This window comes from Pseudophryne corroboree, chromosome 1 (assembly GCF_028390025.1).
Source record: "Pseudophryne corroboree isolate aPseCor3 chromosome 1, aPseCor3.hap2, whole genome shotgun sequence".
NCBI lineage: Eukaryota > Metazoa > Chordata > Amphibia > Anura > Myobatrachidae > Pseudophryne > Pseudophryne corroboree.
In genome coordinates this window covers 1,166,761,438-1,166,774,334 of record NC_086444.1, presented here as the reverse complement: position 1 = coordinate 1,166,774,334, position 12,897 = coordinate 1,166,761,438, and the positions used below count along the sequence as shown (strand labels likewise).

Here is a 12,897-nt window from a genome sequence, read left to right as displayed (position 1 = left end):
GCTATGGACAAACAATTGAATCCCCCCCAACCCCTAAAGCCTTCTAGAGATAAGTGGAGGTGTTGCCCACTCTTACCTGATCCTAACTTCATTTTATAAAATGCACTAAATACTTGGTAGCTAGAATCTGATTGGTTCACTACAGGAAACGCCTCCACTCACTTGTACATCTCCCCTTTAGAAACTATGGGGTCGATTCAATTCACCGACAGTTGAACTCCCAGAGCTATTCAATACAGCGACAAGTGACCCTCAATTGTCGGGAATTCTTCTCTCAACCCCGGGGCATGAGAGAAGAAATCCGACAAAAGTGCTGCCACGCGAGGCTGATTCTGTCGGGAATCAGCATCGCGCCGGGGAGTTAAGTCGGAGAATGCCCGTTCTCCCGACAATTCAACCTGTTAAGTCCGCGAGAACAGGCCTTTGCCGACTTAACTTGAGATGAATTGAATAGCGATGGGAGCTAATTACCGGCGCTATTCAACTGCCGCCGAATTAAACCGACCCCTATGGAGACTGATGAGGCACGCAGGAACTCTGGACTCAATACTCGTGCAGGTCCCCAATAGCGGCTTCTGATACTTGCAGATACAAAAACATATAAATCTTACCTTTATCAGCGTAGTTGTGCACAATTTCAACATCTATCAGTGCAGGGTCAATGATCTTTAAATCGGGGACCTAAAGAAACAAAAAAAAAAGATACAGATAGATATAAATAGATATAAGAAACTGATCACACACACGTCTTAACCGAGATAAGGAATCAAAAACAGCTCCCGGTATTTACACCATTTGCAGCTATGACAACATCTAACTCAGACACGGAATATATAATGTGTGCAGCAAAGTAGACAGCGCCCAATATCCCTCTAACACTTCACACATATTCACCTGTTCACATTTAATCTGCAGAGTCCGGGTATTGCTGTTGGCATCCACCACGGATGCACTGAACCACTGGAAGCCTTCACTCATACTGTACACCTTCACAGATGTCCCAATTAAATTCTTAGCACCTTCAGAATGAAAATTAAAAAAAAAAAAAACAAATTGAGTCCTAATGCACGTGTAGCAATAGGCACAAACACCATAGATTACACAAATCCAAAATACAGGAAGACTAATACACAATCAAGAAGTCTACTATCCCTACTGAGCTATCCAGCATTAAAGCCTTGGAGGCAGATGTATTATGCAGCATGCATTGAGCCACTACAGGGCTTTCTTCTTTGCGTCCTTAGTGAGGTGAAGCAGGAAGCGGTACGGACAAGATGTATAAACATTCTGGTTTGCTGGAACAGGGGACTGAAAACTGTCCCATCTGTCTAGAACAGTCCGCTCCACTGGGCATGAACTGATACCACTTATCCCCCACAACGGAGGATCATACATCTACCCATCGGTGAGGTAAGATTAGGGTAGATCACCTGCCTATAATCATGCAGACAGTGGAGAGAGAGAGAGAGAGAGAGAGAGAGAGAGAGAGAGAGAGAGAGAGAGAGAGAGAGAGAGAGAGAGAGAGAGAGAGAGAGAGAGAGAGAGAGAGAGAGAGAGAATGACTCTTTGGGGATTTATGAGAAACGGAGGATACATCTATAATGTATTTTGTTCATAAACCAGGTACGCACATTTAGCATGCCGGAACTGGGCCGACACGGGACATGTAGGGCTCACCTTGCAGAATGCGATTCTCATCCACATTTTTCCTTATGAGTTCCTGGAAGGCTTTATTGAATGTTTTGTTTGCATGCATAAATTGCTTCAAGCTCTCCCGATCCTACAATACAAGTACAGGAAATCACAATGCAGGAGGGTGCCGGACGTGGACGTAGCTTGTTTTCAGGTACTAATTATAACATGATCTAGAGATGTATTAATCTTGTCCCACTGAACTTTATTCAATGTGCAGGTGGACTTTTGCAAGTGGTTTTTACTCCAAAATGTAAGCCTGCAATAAGTTTCAATTCATGTTACTGCATTTTCAAATTTCGGGTTCTAAACTGCAGAGAATCAGAGGCTTACAAGAGCCACAGCTACGTAGCTCTAGCCCTACGTGTCAGCATGTACCAAATGGTACTATAGAGCTACAGTCAAGTATGCAACCCTTAGGATAATATGATACCAGGTAAAGATGGATATTTGTAAAAAAAAAAAAAAATATAATAATAATAATAATAATAATACTAATACATATATATATACATATATATACATATATACACACATACATATATATATATATATATATATATATACATATATATACATATATACACACATACATACATATATATATATATATATATATATATATATATATCTCTCTATCTCTATCTACTAAAGTTCAGAATGGTCCACATTTAGAACGGGCAAGGCACTACAGGACTTTTTCAATGAAATGATTTAATGTAAACATGAAAATCAGTACATCACCATAAGCACTTAATCATCAGAACGATGCTGCATTTCGGGCCCCGCAGGGTCCCTTCTTCAGGTAGGTGAAAGTGCTGTGAAAAGAGGACAAACCTTTGGATGTTTGTCCTCTTTTCACAGCACTTTCACCTACCTGAAGAAGGGACCCTGCGGGGCCCGAAATGCAGCATCGTTCTGATGATTAAGTGCTTATGGTGATGTACTGATTTTCATGTTTACATTAAATCATTTCATTGAAAAAGTCCTGTAGTGCCTTGCCCGTTCTAAATGTGGACCATTCTGAACTTTAGTAGATGTGTGGATTTTTGCAATGGCACACAGGTGATTGTTCTTTTGACTATTTGAGTGCCGGATCTATTCTTGGATATATTATATATATATATATATATATATATATATATATATATATATACATACATACATACATACACACACATACCCTTAAAGCGTAATGACTAGCATTTAGTAGTGTGTGGTTACTGAGTTAACATTGCATTCATTGCTTTACTCATTGGTCATGCACGATTTCCTTCCAGTTTATTCAAACAGGCAGCGACTCGATTAGAACTCTTCCCATGTGAAAACGGGAAGTGCACAGGAAGGACACTGCTGTCTGAATACACCGAGCAGAAGACGTGCAGCGAAAACCAGATCTGGACCACCAATAGCTTGGGTAAAAATTATCTTATCTCCATAACCTCCAACCTAATACTAGATCGTCTAAATCAACAACTTATTACAGACTGCAAAGCAGAGATTTGATGTGGGGGAAAAACCGGGGACACACAGAACATGCTTCCACAATGCTTGTTATAGCGACATACTGACAGAATGGTTGAGTCTCTCTGATTGAAGAGATTCATTCTTTTACATAGCAAGTAACTCGGTTTTAAACGGCGATCATACAGCAGGACATCTAGTGCACCGGGTGGCAGCAGCAGAGAATAGAATACATTATCCGGGAAGGGCTGGCTGCAGCGCACACAGGGGAAGAGGGGAAGTAGGCAGCTATGGATGAGCATTTACACTGCACTTTGCTCACTCCCCCCACCCCCTCCCCTACTGCTGCCTTGCAGGCTGGAGAACGCCAGACTTCTATTCTGCTGACCTTGGAGTTTATCATGTTTTTTTAATAGAGGTTCAGTAACTGATGTAGTTGAATAGTGCTGGATTAATCTAGGAACAAGAAACTAGAAAAACAAAGATAATTACCTGCACAGGCTGAACGACGTCTGTTTTCATGAAGACTTTGTTTTTGTCCCCAAGGAACTGTATGCATGTAAAGGGATCCATAGAGACTTTGCTCACCAATACCTTATAATGCTGTTTGCAAAAGAGGAAAGAAAAGAAGCTATTTTAAAATGTAATCACAAACCACAAGTGCCAACAAGAACTAACGTCAAGTGCCAACAGGTACAAATGCACTTTTATCAGACAGTGTAGTTGTGAGATACGTGTAATGGGCAAACACACTAAGTGGCCAATTATCCCCGGATCGCCATAATTTCCTATCACATATCATGCATATCCTGGCAATGAGAAATGGTTCCAATTTATTAAACATTCTCTTGCCGAGGTAGTGGTCCCAATAAGAGCCCGTCCCAGGGAACAGCAAAAAGGGATCAGCTTACGTTATCTATTCACTGCCAAGTTCCAGCACGGTTTTCCTACTGTACGTATGAGCTGCTTAAAATAGGATCAAGATCCACACTCCACAAAAGCGTGATACTACTACGTGTAAGCTGCCCAAGAAATACGCCTGGTGAGGATACCACTATAACTTCTCCCCTGTTCAGACTAAGTGTCACTTTCCATAAAATGTCCCTTGTTATGCGATGGCCACCTGTTCCAGAATCTGGACCCCCACTGGACCTTAGAGAAGTTGTAAAATGAACAGAGATGAACTACACAAACCAGCAGAGAAGACCGATACTCACCATTGCTGGGCACACCACAGACACGGTGGGGTTACTTGGACACATGCGGTGTGCCATTGCCAAGCTGTGCTCCACCAGGAAGATCTGGACTTTACCGCTATACATCTCAATCCATTCTCTCTTCTCCCAAGATTCATCGTCAAACTCCACGCAAAGCTGTAAAGCGGAGATGCATGTGAGACACCGGCACTATGGAATGTTGCACCATTGTCGGGAAGAATACAACACCCTAGATGCCATACAGCATCATTCATATAACAGCTGGCTGCACACAAGGCATGGCTCATAGATAAACATAACTCATGCCTGCTGTCATGTCTGAGACTACACGCCAAGAGGAGTACAAGCGTCTGAGCAATTACCAGACTGCTGCCAACATTCTTGTGTATATAATTAGTATACGGCACCCTCCTTGATCTAGTAACCTACAGGTGCTGTAACGGGAACACGTCTATTTGCATCCTGGGCAGGATAAGCAATGCTGGAAAGCGCTACAAGCAGGAGTCAAGACTACAAACCAGGGAAGAAGCAACGGATGTGCAATTCCAATCTCTATGACAGGATGGGGCACTTACGATTAATGCCATTTGCTCTCATTCACTAGGCAGTTTCCTGATCCATGATTTCTAAACATGGCATTACTTACTACACAAGATAATGATCAATAACAAATTGCTGCACAGGAGGGACGGTTGCTGTAACCGTGGCACTCCGAGACGTTGCTTTTGGTTACGACAGTTTCCCCTTCGTAGGAATATTAATGACTGTTCTCTCCGCCCCCTCTCCCCTTCCACGTGCTAGCACTGGTTAGCAGTCCACGCTGCAAGGCTCAGACATAAACACTGCGTGTTACAGCAGGAAGCGTGTGAAAGCTGCAGTGACCTCCCACTCTGCATGGAACCAGTAAGGGAGGGGAGAGTCACCATGTGGCTGCTGGTGCTATATTTACATGTACACAAACCAGGATGGAGGACAGAAAGCAATAGCCGGTGACTGCATTGGCCCCAAATGTCCTTTCTTCTGCTTAGACTACATCGGTGCTTTGACCCAAACCCAACTAGGAGACTCTTCTCAAGCTCAAACCTGGTCTACACAATGGGCGGACAAGCCGTCTGCTCAGATGGGGCTGACGTTTTATTAAGATTGCAGCAGCCTGAACATTAGAAAACACATTATACATTAATATTCACTGTACTACAATAATCTATTTCTATGTACCATCTGCCATAATTTAGCAATGATTCATTTAATCATAGACTCCACAACTCGGTGCCTTTAGCATCATGCTCCAGTATATAATGGAGTAACGAGTGACCTACAGGAAGGGGGATGATAGAGAACCGTAGTAAGGGAGGGAAAGCCACAACATATGATGGACGCACACACTGGCCCGGTCAGAGCCAATACCTTACTGCAGTAGAAGATCAGGCAAAGGGCGTTTACACTAGAGGAAGGGGGAGAATGACATGAAAACACCTGCACCCATATGAAAGCGCATTCACATTGGGTGTTACTGCATGCTGGTGACAAAGCCCATATAGCCTAAACAGGGCAGACACCACGACAAAGGGTCTGCTTATTGCAGCATTCATGGCTATACCTCTTATGCAGAGATTACAACAAAAATAAAATACTGACAGCTTGTTCTGCATGGTGCATTTCATACACTACACGGGTGTGTGTGGGGGGAGGTGGGCGTACTGTATAACAAAACCTCTGCTCCATATTTAATTCTATTCAAGCGCACAGCTGCCAGGCTAATCCGCTCAGACCCTCTGCTTCCCTCTCTCCAGTAGCCGAACAACGCCTAGCACACATTCCTTTTATATTATGCAATACCAGCATTCCCCGTCTCCTCCCTTCTCTCTCCTGCTATAAGGCCGGGGAGGTGGCACAGACCCACTGCTCAGCCCCAACACTGAGAGATGCCATTAGGTGTAGCAAGCCCTAATTAACAGCCTCTCCTACCCGGCTGCTCCCTGTGCTGACAAATCATTTCATATGATGGAATGGTTTAACACCCTTAAGTTGATCAAACAGCAATAAGGTACAGCAACACGGGCGACATAAACAGTTGCCATGTGCAGAAGAAGTGTAAAGCCTGGGCACATATAACAGATGACATCACTTCCATTAGTGCCTGCCAGCCAATCACAGCGGAGCAGAAAGTGAAAGCACAGATTACAGTGGCTGCAGCTGATGGTGGGAGGAGTCACCAGGAGCTCAACTAGAAGGAGAGAAATGCTTGTGGCTGATTATCCCAACATAAACCCCTATGTCAGGGGTAGTTACAGTATCCCTAGCTACTGTGCAATGGTTCTAGGGCTCAAATGTGGTATGATCGCCGTGGCTGACCGTGAGCTACTGGGTCACAGGCATGCTTACCTAAATGGTGTATGGTCCAACGTCATACAGCACACTTCATCTGCATTGTAATGACCATCACTGAGCCACAGCAATATGCTGTAATTGTATTTCATGCATTCAGACCCCCCCCCCCCCCCTCCCTCATCTGTGGCCGCTGTTCTCGTACTTCTACACGAGGTCTGCCTATCGCTAGCTCAGGTGCTGGGATAGGGGGACTGCCCTATGGCAATACTGCCCATAACCCACACAACATGTAGACACTGGAAAATGCAGACTAAGATTTAAGAAGCGTCCACCAATCACTGGTTTGCATGGGCACGCTGCACACACGGACACACAAAGGTCAATGGATATTTCCCTTTGGCTGCTAGCTGCATGTCATACAGTGCTTGCATTTCTCATTCCCAGAACACGCCAAACATACGAAAAGCAGTCTGCATCATGTAGCTATAAAACATCACCTTCCTCCTTCCTATGCAATCAAAAGGAACAAGCATGAGCAACGAGATAATACAGACACACCATAAAGCCGTGTTTGGCAGCATTACACCCCTAACATAACATGAGTCACAAGTTAACAAGCAAACACTCCCCTCTGTGTGCCGATAACTCCGCTGGTCTCAGGTTTACACATAGCAAGTAATCCCCCCCCCCCCCCCTTTCCTTACACATAGGAGCTTACAAATGCACAACAGCTGGAGTGGAGACAAATGTCTGCACAGGACACTCACAGGAGACAATGGCTCACTGACTGCCTGGGATCAGCCTACAGAACACGGAAAGTAAAGTCTTACATGAGACACGCTCACCAGATTTAATAAACTGCAGAACGAGTCATCAACAGTAGTCATCTAATGCTGGGACAACTGACACCGGACCTCCTATGCCGGTGTACACCGCACCAACGCTGCTATGGAGTGTGAAGGGGTCGGCACTAGCGAGAGGACACATAACCACACTCTCTCACAGTTTAAGGGTTTGGTAGAAACTGTATATAACTTTCTAGGTAAGGGGTCCTCATGGTGAGCATGAAAGTGTTAACTGCGGGGTGGTCATGGCAATAAAGGTATGTAAACACGGCATACTCAGCAAAACTTCTACAGCTGAAAGTCAGATTGTAGCCCCAGGGACCAGAGGTTCTAGTGTGCAACACCATGTGCGAGACACACCAACACCACAAAAGAAAGCTCACAACATGGATAAACAAGGTGGTGGATTCAACGAGCCCATTAGTCCGCACGAGTATGAGCGGCTATACAACGCACTTACGCTTGTTCCGGTTTCGATGACTTCTGCACGCAACACCGGAGCTGCATACGAATATTTATGAGTCTGGGGCGAGATCGGGCAAAGTTATGGGCCGCTGATTATCAACCGATGCTGCAACATACCCACTGCCATCATCTGAGCTGAACTAGGACGTGAGGTTATAGATTCACCACTTCCGCACATACAGCCTGTCCATTTAATAGAGGTATAGCAGACCTATGGCAATAGGTGGAATTCTCAGCCCAACAGATGGCAGGAACGCTAACACAATGAACAGGACTGGGCTAATTCTAGTGGACCACCCAATGTGCCTCACTGCAGACATAAAAGTGTGCATCTTGCGCTAAACTTCTGAGAGTCATTAGGATGGAGGTCAGAGAGCTGGTTCTTCATAAATAACACATTTACTCCTAAATCACTTTATTCACAACCTGACTGTGCGTTCTTAAAAGATAATAATACCAAGCAATGCCCTCTTATAGCATTCACTGCTGGGTAATTCCCGCACGTATCAGTGTCCAACATGATATAGACGGGGACATAGGGTGCATGGATCAAAAAGGTGTTCCGTACTTTCCTGCTTTACAGCCAATCTTTCTATGCATCAACTAAGACTGCAACATCGGGTGAACCTAACAGAACATAGGAGAATGTATACTTTGTTAAGTCACCAAGAACCACCAAGCCATGTGTGGTAGACCGTGGTGGAACACAGTAATCGTCATCAGCGCTCAATCCCAGAATTCAACAGCTGAGCTGCCCTTAGCCATTGGTTAGATGTTTTTTTTGACCAGCAATTGGAAGAGCACAACTACCCAAGCTTGCAAATATAGTGCAAACCAACTACAAGTCTCCTGTAATTAAGACCCTAATGTTTACCATCATCCTTGCTTCCAAGTACCATCTCCAATACAACGATGTACAAAAATTCCCATACCACAGACATTCAATAAATGCTTCATGGATGTCACAACAAGGTATGACCGTATGGGACAGGAACACATGCTTGCAAAGTCTACTGCGGATTCTTCTCTAACTGGGCGCAAACGTGTGTTACTCCTTGCAAGTGCGTTCACAGGAATGTTTAAACCCCATCAAGAGAAATTATACGACTGCTGCTATGTAAAAACATTGGATTCATTATGTTTGCAGGGAAGGTGCCTCCCCCCCCACAAACGTAACACCAGAAGATTGGCTTGTGAAAGCCTGGACACAAGAAGTGTGGTGTGTTTACATTACTGTAGACAGACTGGAAACAAAGGCAGGCCAAGCAGTGACATACCTAAGCTACACACCCACTTTTATCACCCCCCCAACAACCAATCACTAGAGGAGTTGCCTTGGCCATCACAAATGACACATGTAGTTCAGATTATTTTGCACATGGTACATGGACTGAACAGAAGGTCTGGGAACATGGCAACACCTCCCGATTTCCTGTCCCTCCTGTTAGATTAAGGCAGTGGTTCTCAAACTCGGTCCTCAGGACCCCACACGGTTCACGTTTTCCATGTCACCCGGCAGCTGCACTGTGTATCACCAACTGTCACATTTCAAAAATCTACAAGTGACCTGCAAAACATGAACCGTGTGGGGTTCTGTGGATTAAGGCAATGTTTGGCAGATCCCAAAACGCATGCCGGTCAATACACACATTCAGAATTAAACTTAAAACAAGTCCACTGCTAATATTACAATGCCTCCATCTGCATAGTGTATGCACTGGTTTCAGAAACATGTCATTAGGCAATACCAAATAGTGCAAGCTTTCCAAATATATGCAATTACAAATATAATATACAAAAATATAAAATGCAAATTAAATAAAAATTGAAAAAATACAGATCTTTTTAAATGAGTCAGCCAACAACCTAATAAATAAATAAAGACGACTATGCTCAAAACGTGTAGTACGTTGCGCAGAAAGGGTTTGGCGATTACAAAAGCTATCCATCCCCAGATAGCCACAGGCGGCCATGCTGAACGCATGACGAACCATAGACAGCAGGAAATGTCACATTGCATCCGTGACCTGACCATGATGGGCGTTGTGGGACAGTTCTCCTTTGGGATTAACATTCCCTACTGAAAAATGTTATCGCTGATCTACGCGGGTACGGAACATTGCTCAAGCACGTGAATACACAGCACCAATGTCACGGACCGCCAGTGAGGAGCCTGTATATTCTCCTCATGTTTCCAAGAGTTCCCTCTAACATTTCAAAAGCATACTGGTAGGTAAACTGGATTCTGACAACAATAACACGGAATGCCAGAAGGGATTCCTTCCACAAGTCTCTGTAGAGGACAATGGATAAACTATAAGGCAGCCGCGTCTGCATGATAATGACCAGACAGCAAAACAAGGTCTCCATAACAAGCATACCTTTAAATCAGGACAGTGGATATCTTTGTGGGAGGCTGCTCGGATGATGCCATATTTCCACGGCCAGTCCAACACTCGGTCGGTGTCCAGCGGCGAGTCGTTCTCCAGCACGCCAGCAAACCTCTGCCCGACCAGGACGTGCAGACTCTCTTGGTGCTTGAGCACCATCATGGTTGCACCTGAGCGTTAGAGACCAATGTCAGCAGCTGCTCCCATCACAACTAAGAGCTGCAATGTAAGTCACACATATAAAGGGGCACCCTTCTGTTACTGTAAGGGAGGAAGCTAGAGGTGTCGCTGATACTTTGTAACCACCCAGAACTCCTGTAAGTCAATGCACTGGGGCCATGTGAGCACTATGACAGGGACACGCCCCTTCACTACCTGCCAATGACAAGGCATGCTCAGTATTTACATTGTAGTCACACACGTGATGGGACTCTGCGGGAAGGACAGAAACATTAATGGGATCGGGGGAATATTAAGGTTATGTGGGGTGGGGTGGGGTGCATACAGATTACTGATGAGATGCAGGGGTGCTATGGATCCACTGAAGGTTTCTGTAGATGTGTGCGTGTGTGGGGGTTACAGATCTACTGAAAGGATCTGCAGGTGGGGGTTATGGATCCATTGAAGAGACCAGCAGGTGGGGGGTATGGATCCACTGAAGGGATCTGCTGGATGGGGGGAGGGTACAGATCCACTGAAGGGATCTGCGGGATACGGTTCCACAGTGAAGGGATCTGCAAGATGGGGGGGGGGGGGGGGGGGTACAGATCCACCGAAGGGATCTGCGGGATGCGGGTGGAGTACAGATCAACTGATAGTATCCACAGTGGGGGGGGGGGGGGGGGGGGGAGAGGCGGATGACAGAATCACTGATGGGATCTGCAGCTGGGGTACAAACACAATGAATTGATATCGGGGGAGGGGGGGCAAATTGTTATGGTTTCTTTACATTATAAGTATTTATTGGACAGGACTTGTTATTGCCGAGAAGTATGACCTGCAGGATGCGCCCATATTAGCCTGTATGTGGGAGAAGTTGCACACAAGGGGAGGGGGCTGCATGTAGTAACTATGGAAGGGGGGTGATAGAGGGTTGGCAGCCCGTGCCCAGCCTCAGTGCCTGGCCTCACATCCCCCCACAGTGACACACAGGCCCAGAAGAGCGCCAGTGTGTACGAGACTGCACCCCATGCCAGAGGAGCACATACATCATCCATGTTCCCTGGCAGCGGGGACCGGGGATAAGGGATGCCGCTACTCACCGTGGCTCTCTCTCGCATCCACCGATAGTGGGGTTGTCAGTCAGCTCGGCACCGCGCACACAGGACTCCGCTGCCCCGTCTATTGTCACTCCCAACCCGCAGCCACCTAGTTCGACTCAATCAGAGCAGCACTAGTATGCAGGGCAGGCGGACAAACACTGCACGCTCACCTTCTACACCACGCCCCCTCCGCGCTGCCATTGGCTACCAGTGGGATGTAGGCGGGGAGTCCGGGGTAATATCTGGGCACGATTGGTGGAGCAGCCTGCTACTCAACAGCGAGTTGCCAGGCGCCCGTAGCCCCTCCTTGTAGCCGCCTCCAGTCAAAGTTAAAGCGATTCCCTAATACACAGAGCTGGGGGAATCCAACCAGTGACGACTACCACACGGCGTATCCATCCGCCGCCTGTATGATCCACATATAACAGCGCCCCTTCACGTCACGTATCAATGGGAAAATAGTCCCCCGTCCCCAACTGCCACTAACTGTTTATCTCACTGATACACACTGAGCGGCGGCTGTATGACCACACTGGGGGTTAGGGACCGGTATATGACACGGGCAGCCGCTACCTCCGCACTGGGCTCGGCGTCACTGCGGCAGAGAGGAAGGCGGATAAAGTTCCGGCCGGCGGAGGGAGCGGCGTTGTATGTAGGCAGCAGAGTACGTGCTGATCAGTGCATCCGCAGCGGGGGAAGTGTCTGAGGAGGGGGTGGGGTAGGAAGGCAGCTGGCGTCGGGGGGCGGGTCCCCAGCAGCTCCCATTACTCACGTCAGCGCCAGAACGAGGCTCTCTGCCGTTGTTGGGCTGCCATCTTGTTTCTGTCGAAGTGTTTGGCAAAGTAAACCCGAACCATGTGATGGCCATGACGGGATAGGCGCACGGCGTGGCGGCACGGAACTCGCCCTGGGGCTATGACTCTTGGATATGGCCAATCCCACACCTCCCGCCCGTCAGGGTGACTGGGCAACACCGGAAGGGGGAGCTTGGCGGCCATTTTGTGGTGTCTTGCTGCGATTGAGTTGACCTGTAATGGTGGATAGCCCAACATCCAATACATAGCTGCTTGTCTGACTGGGAAACCTGTCTTTCTCCTTCCTTTCCCAGGCAGATTCCTATTATAAGAGAGGCACTTGTCAATATGAAGGCTCTTGTTTGAGAAATTTATATATAAGATATTTATTTATATGGAGAGAGAGAGTAAAACATATAGACAATGCACATAGTCAA

The 12,897-nt window shown here is 46.4% G+C and overlaps 1 protein-coding gene across 3 annotated transcripts in view; it reads right to left on the bottom strand.

The window, feature by feature from the left end:
- KDM3A (lysine demethylase 3A) overlaps positions 1-12,560 on the bottom strand; it is a 54,088-nt gene extending 41,528 nt beyond the window's left edge. The window contains exons 1-7 of one of the 3 annotated variants that reach the window (XM_063925040.1): positions 12,439-12,560; positions 10,396-10,574; positions 4,374-4,529; positions 3,649-3,759; positions 1,678-1,780; positions 895-1,019; positions 612-681 (exon numbers count right to left, since the gene is read on the bottom strand). In XM_063925040.1, coding sequence (XP_063781110.1) covers positions 612-681; positions 895-1,019; positions 1,678-1,780; positions 3,649-3,759; positions 4,374-4,529; positions 10,396-10,566 — 736 coding nt within the window. In that variant the 5' untranslated portion in view covers positions 10,567-10,574; positions 12,439-12,560. Of the gene's footprint in view, positions 1-611; positions 682-894; positions 1,020-1,677; positions 1,781-3,648; positions 3,760-4,373; positions 4,530-10,395; positions 10,575-11,666; positions 12,363-12,438 lie in introns of those variants that run through there. The other 2 variants (XM_063925036.1, XM_063925033.1) reach the window with 2 other exon arrangements.
- Positions 12,561-12,897: the final 337 nt, after the last annotated feature.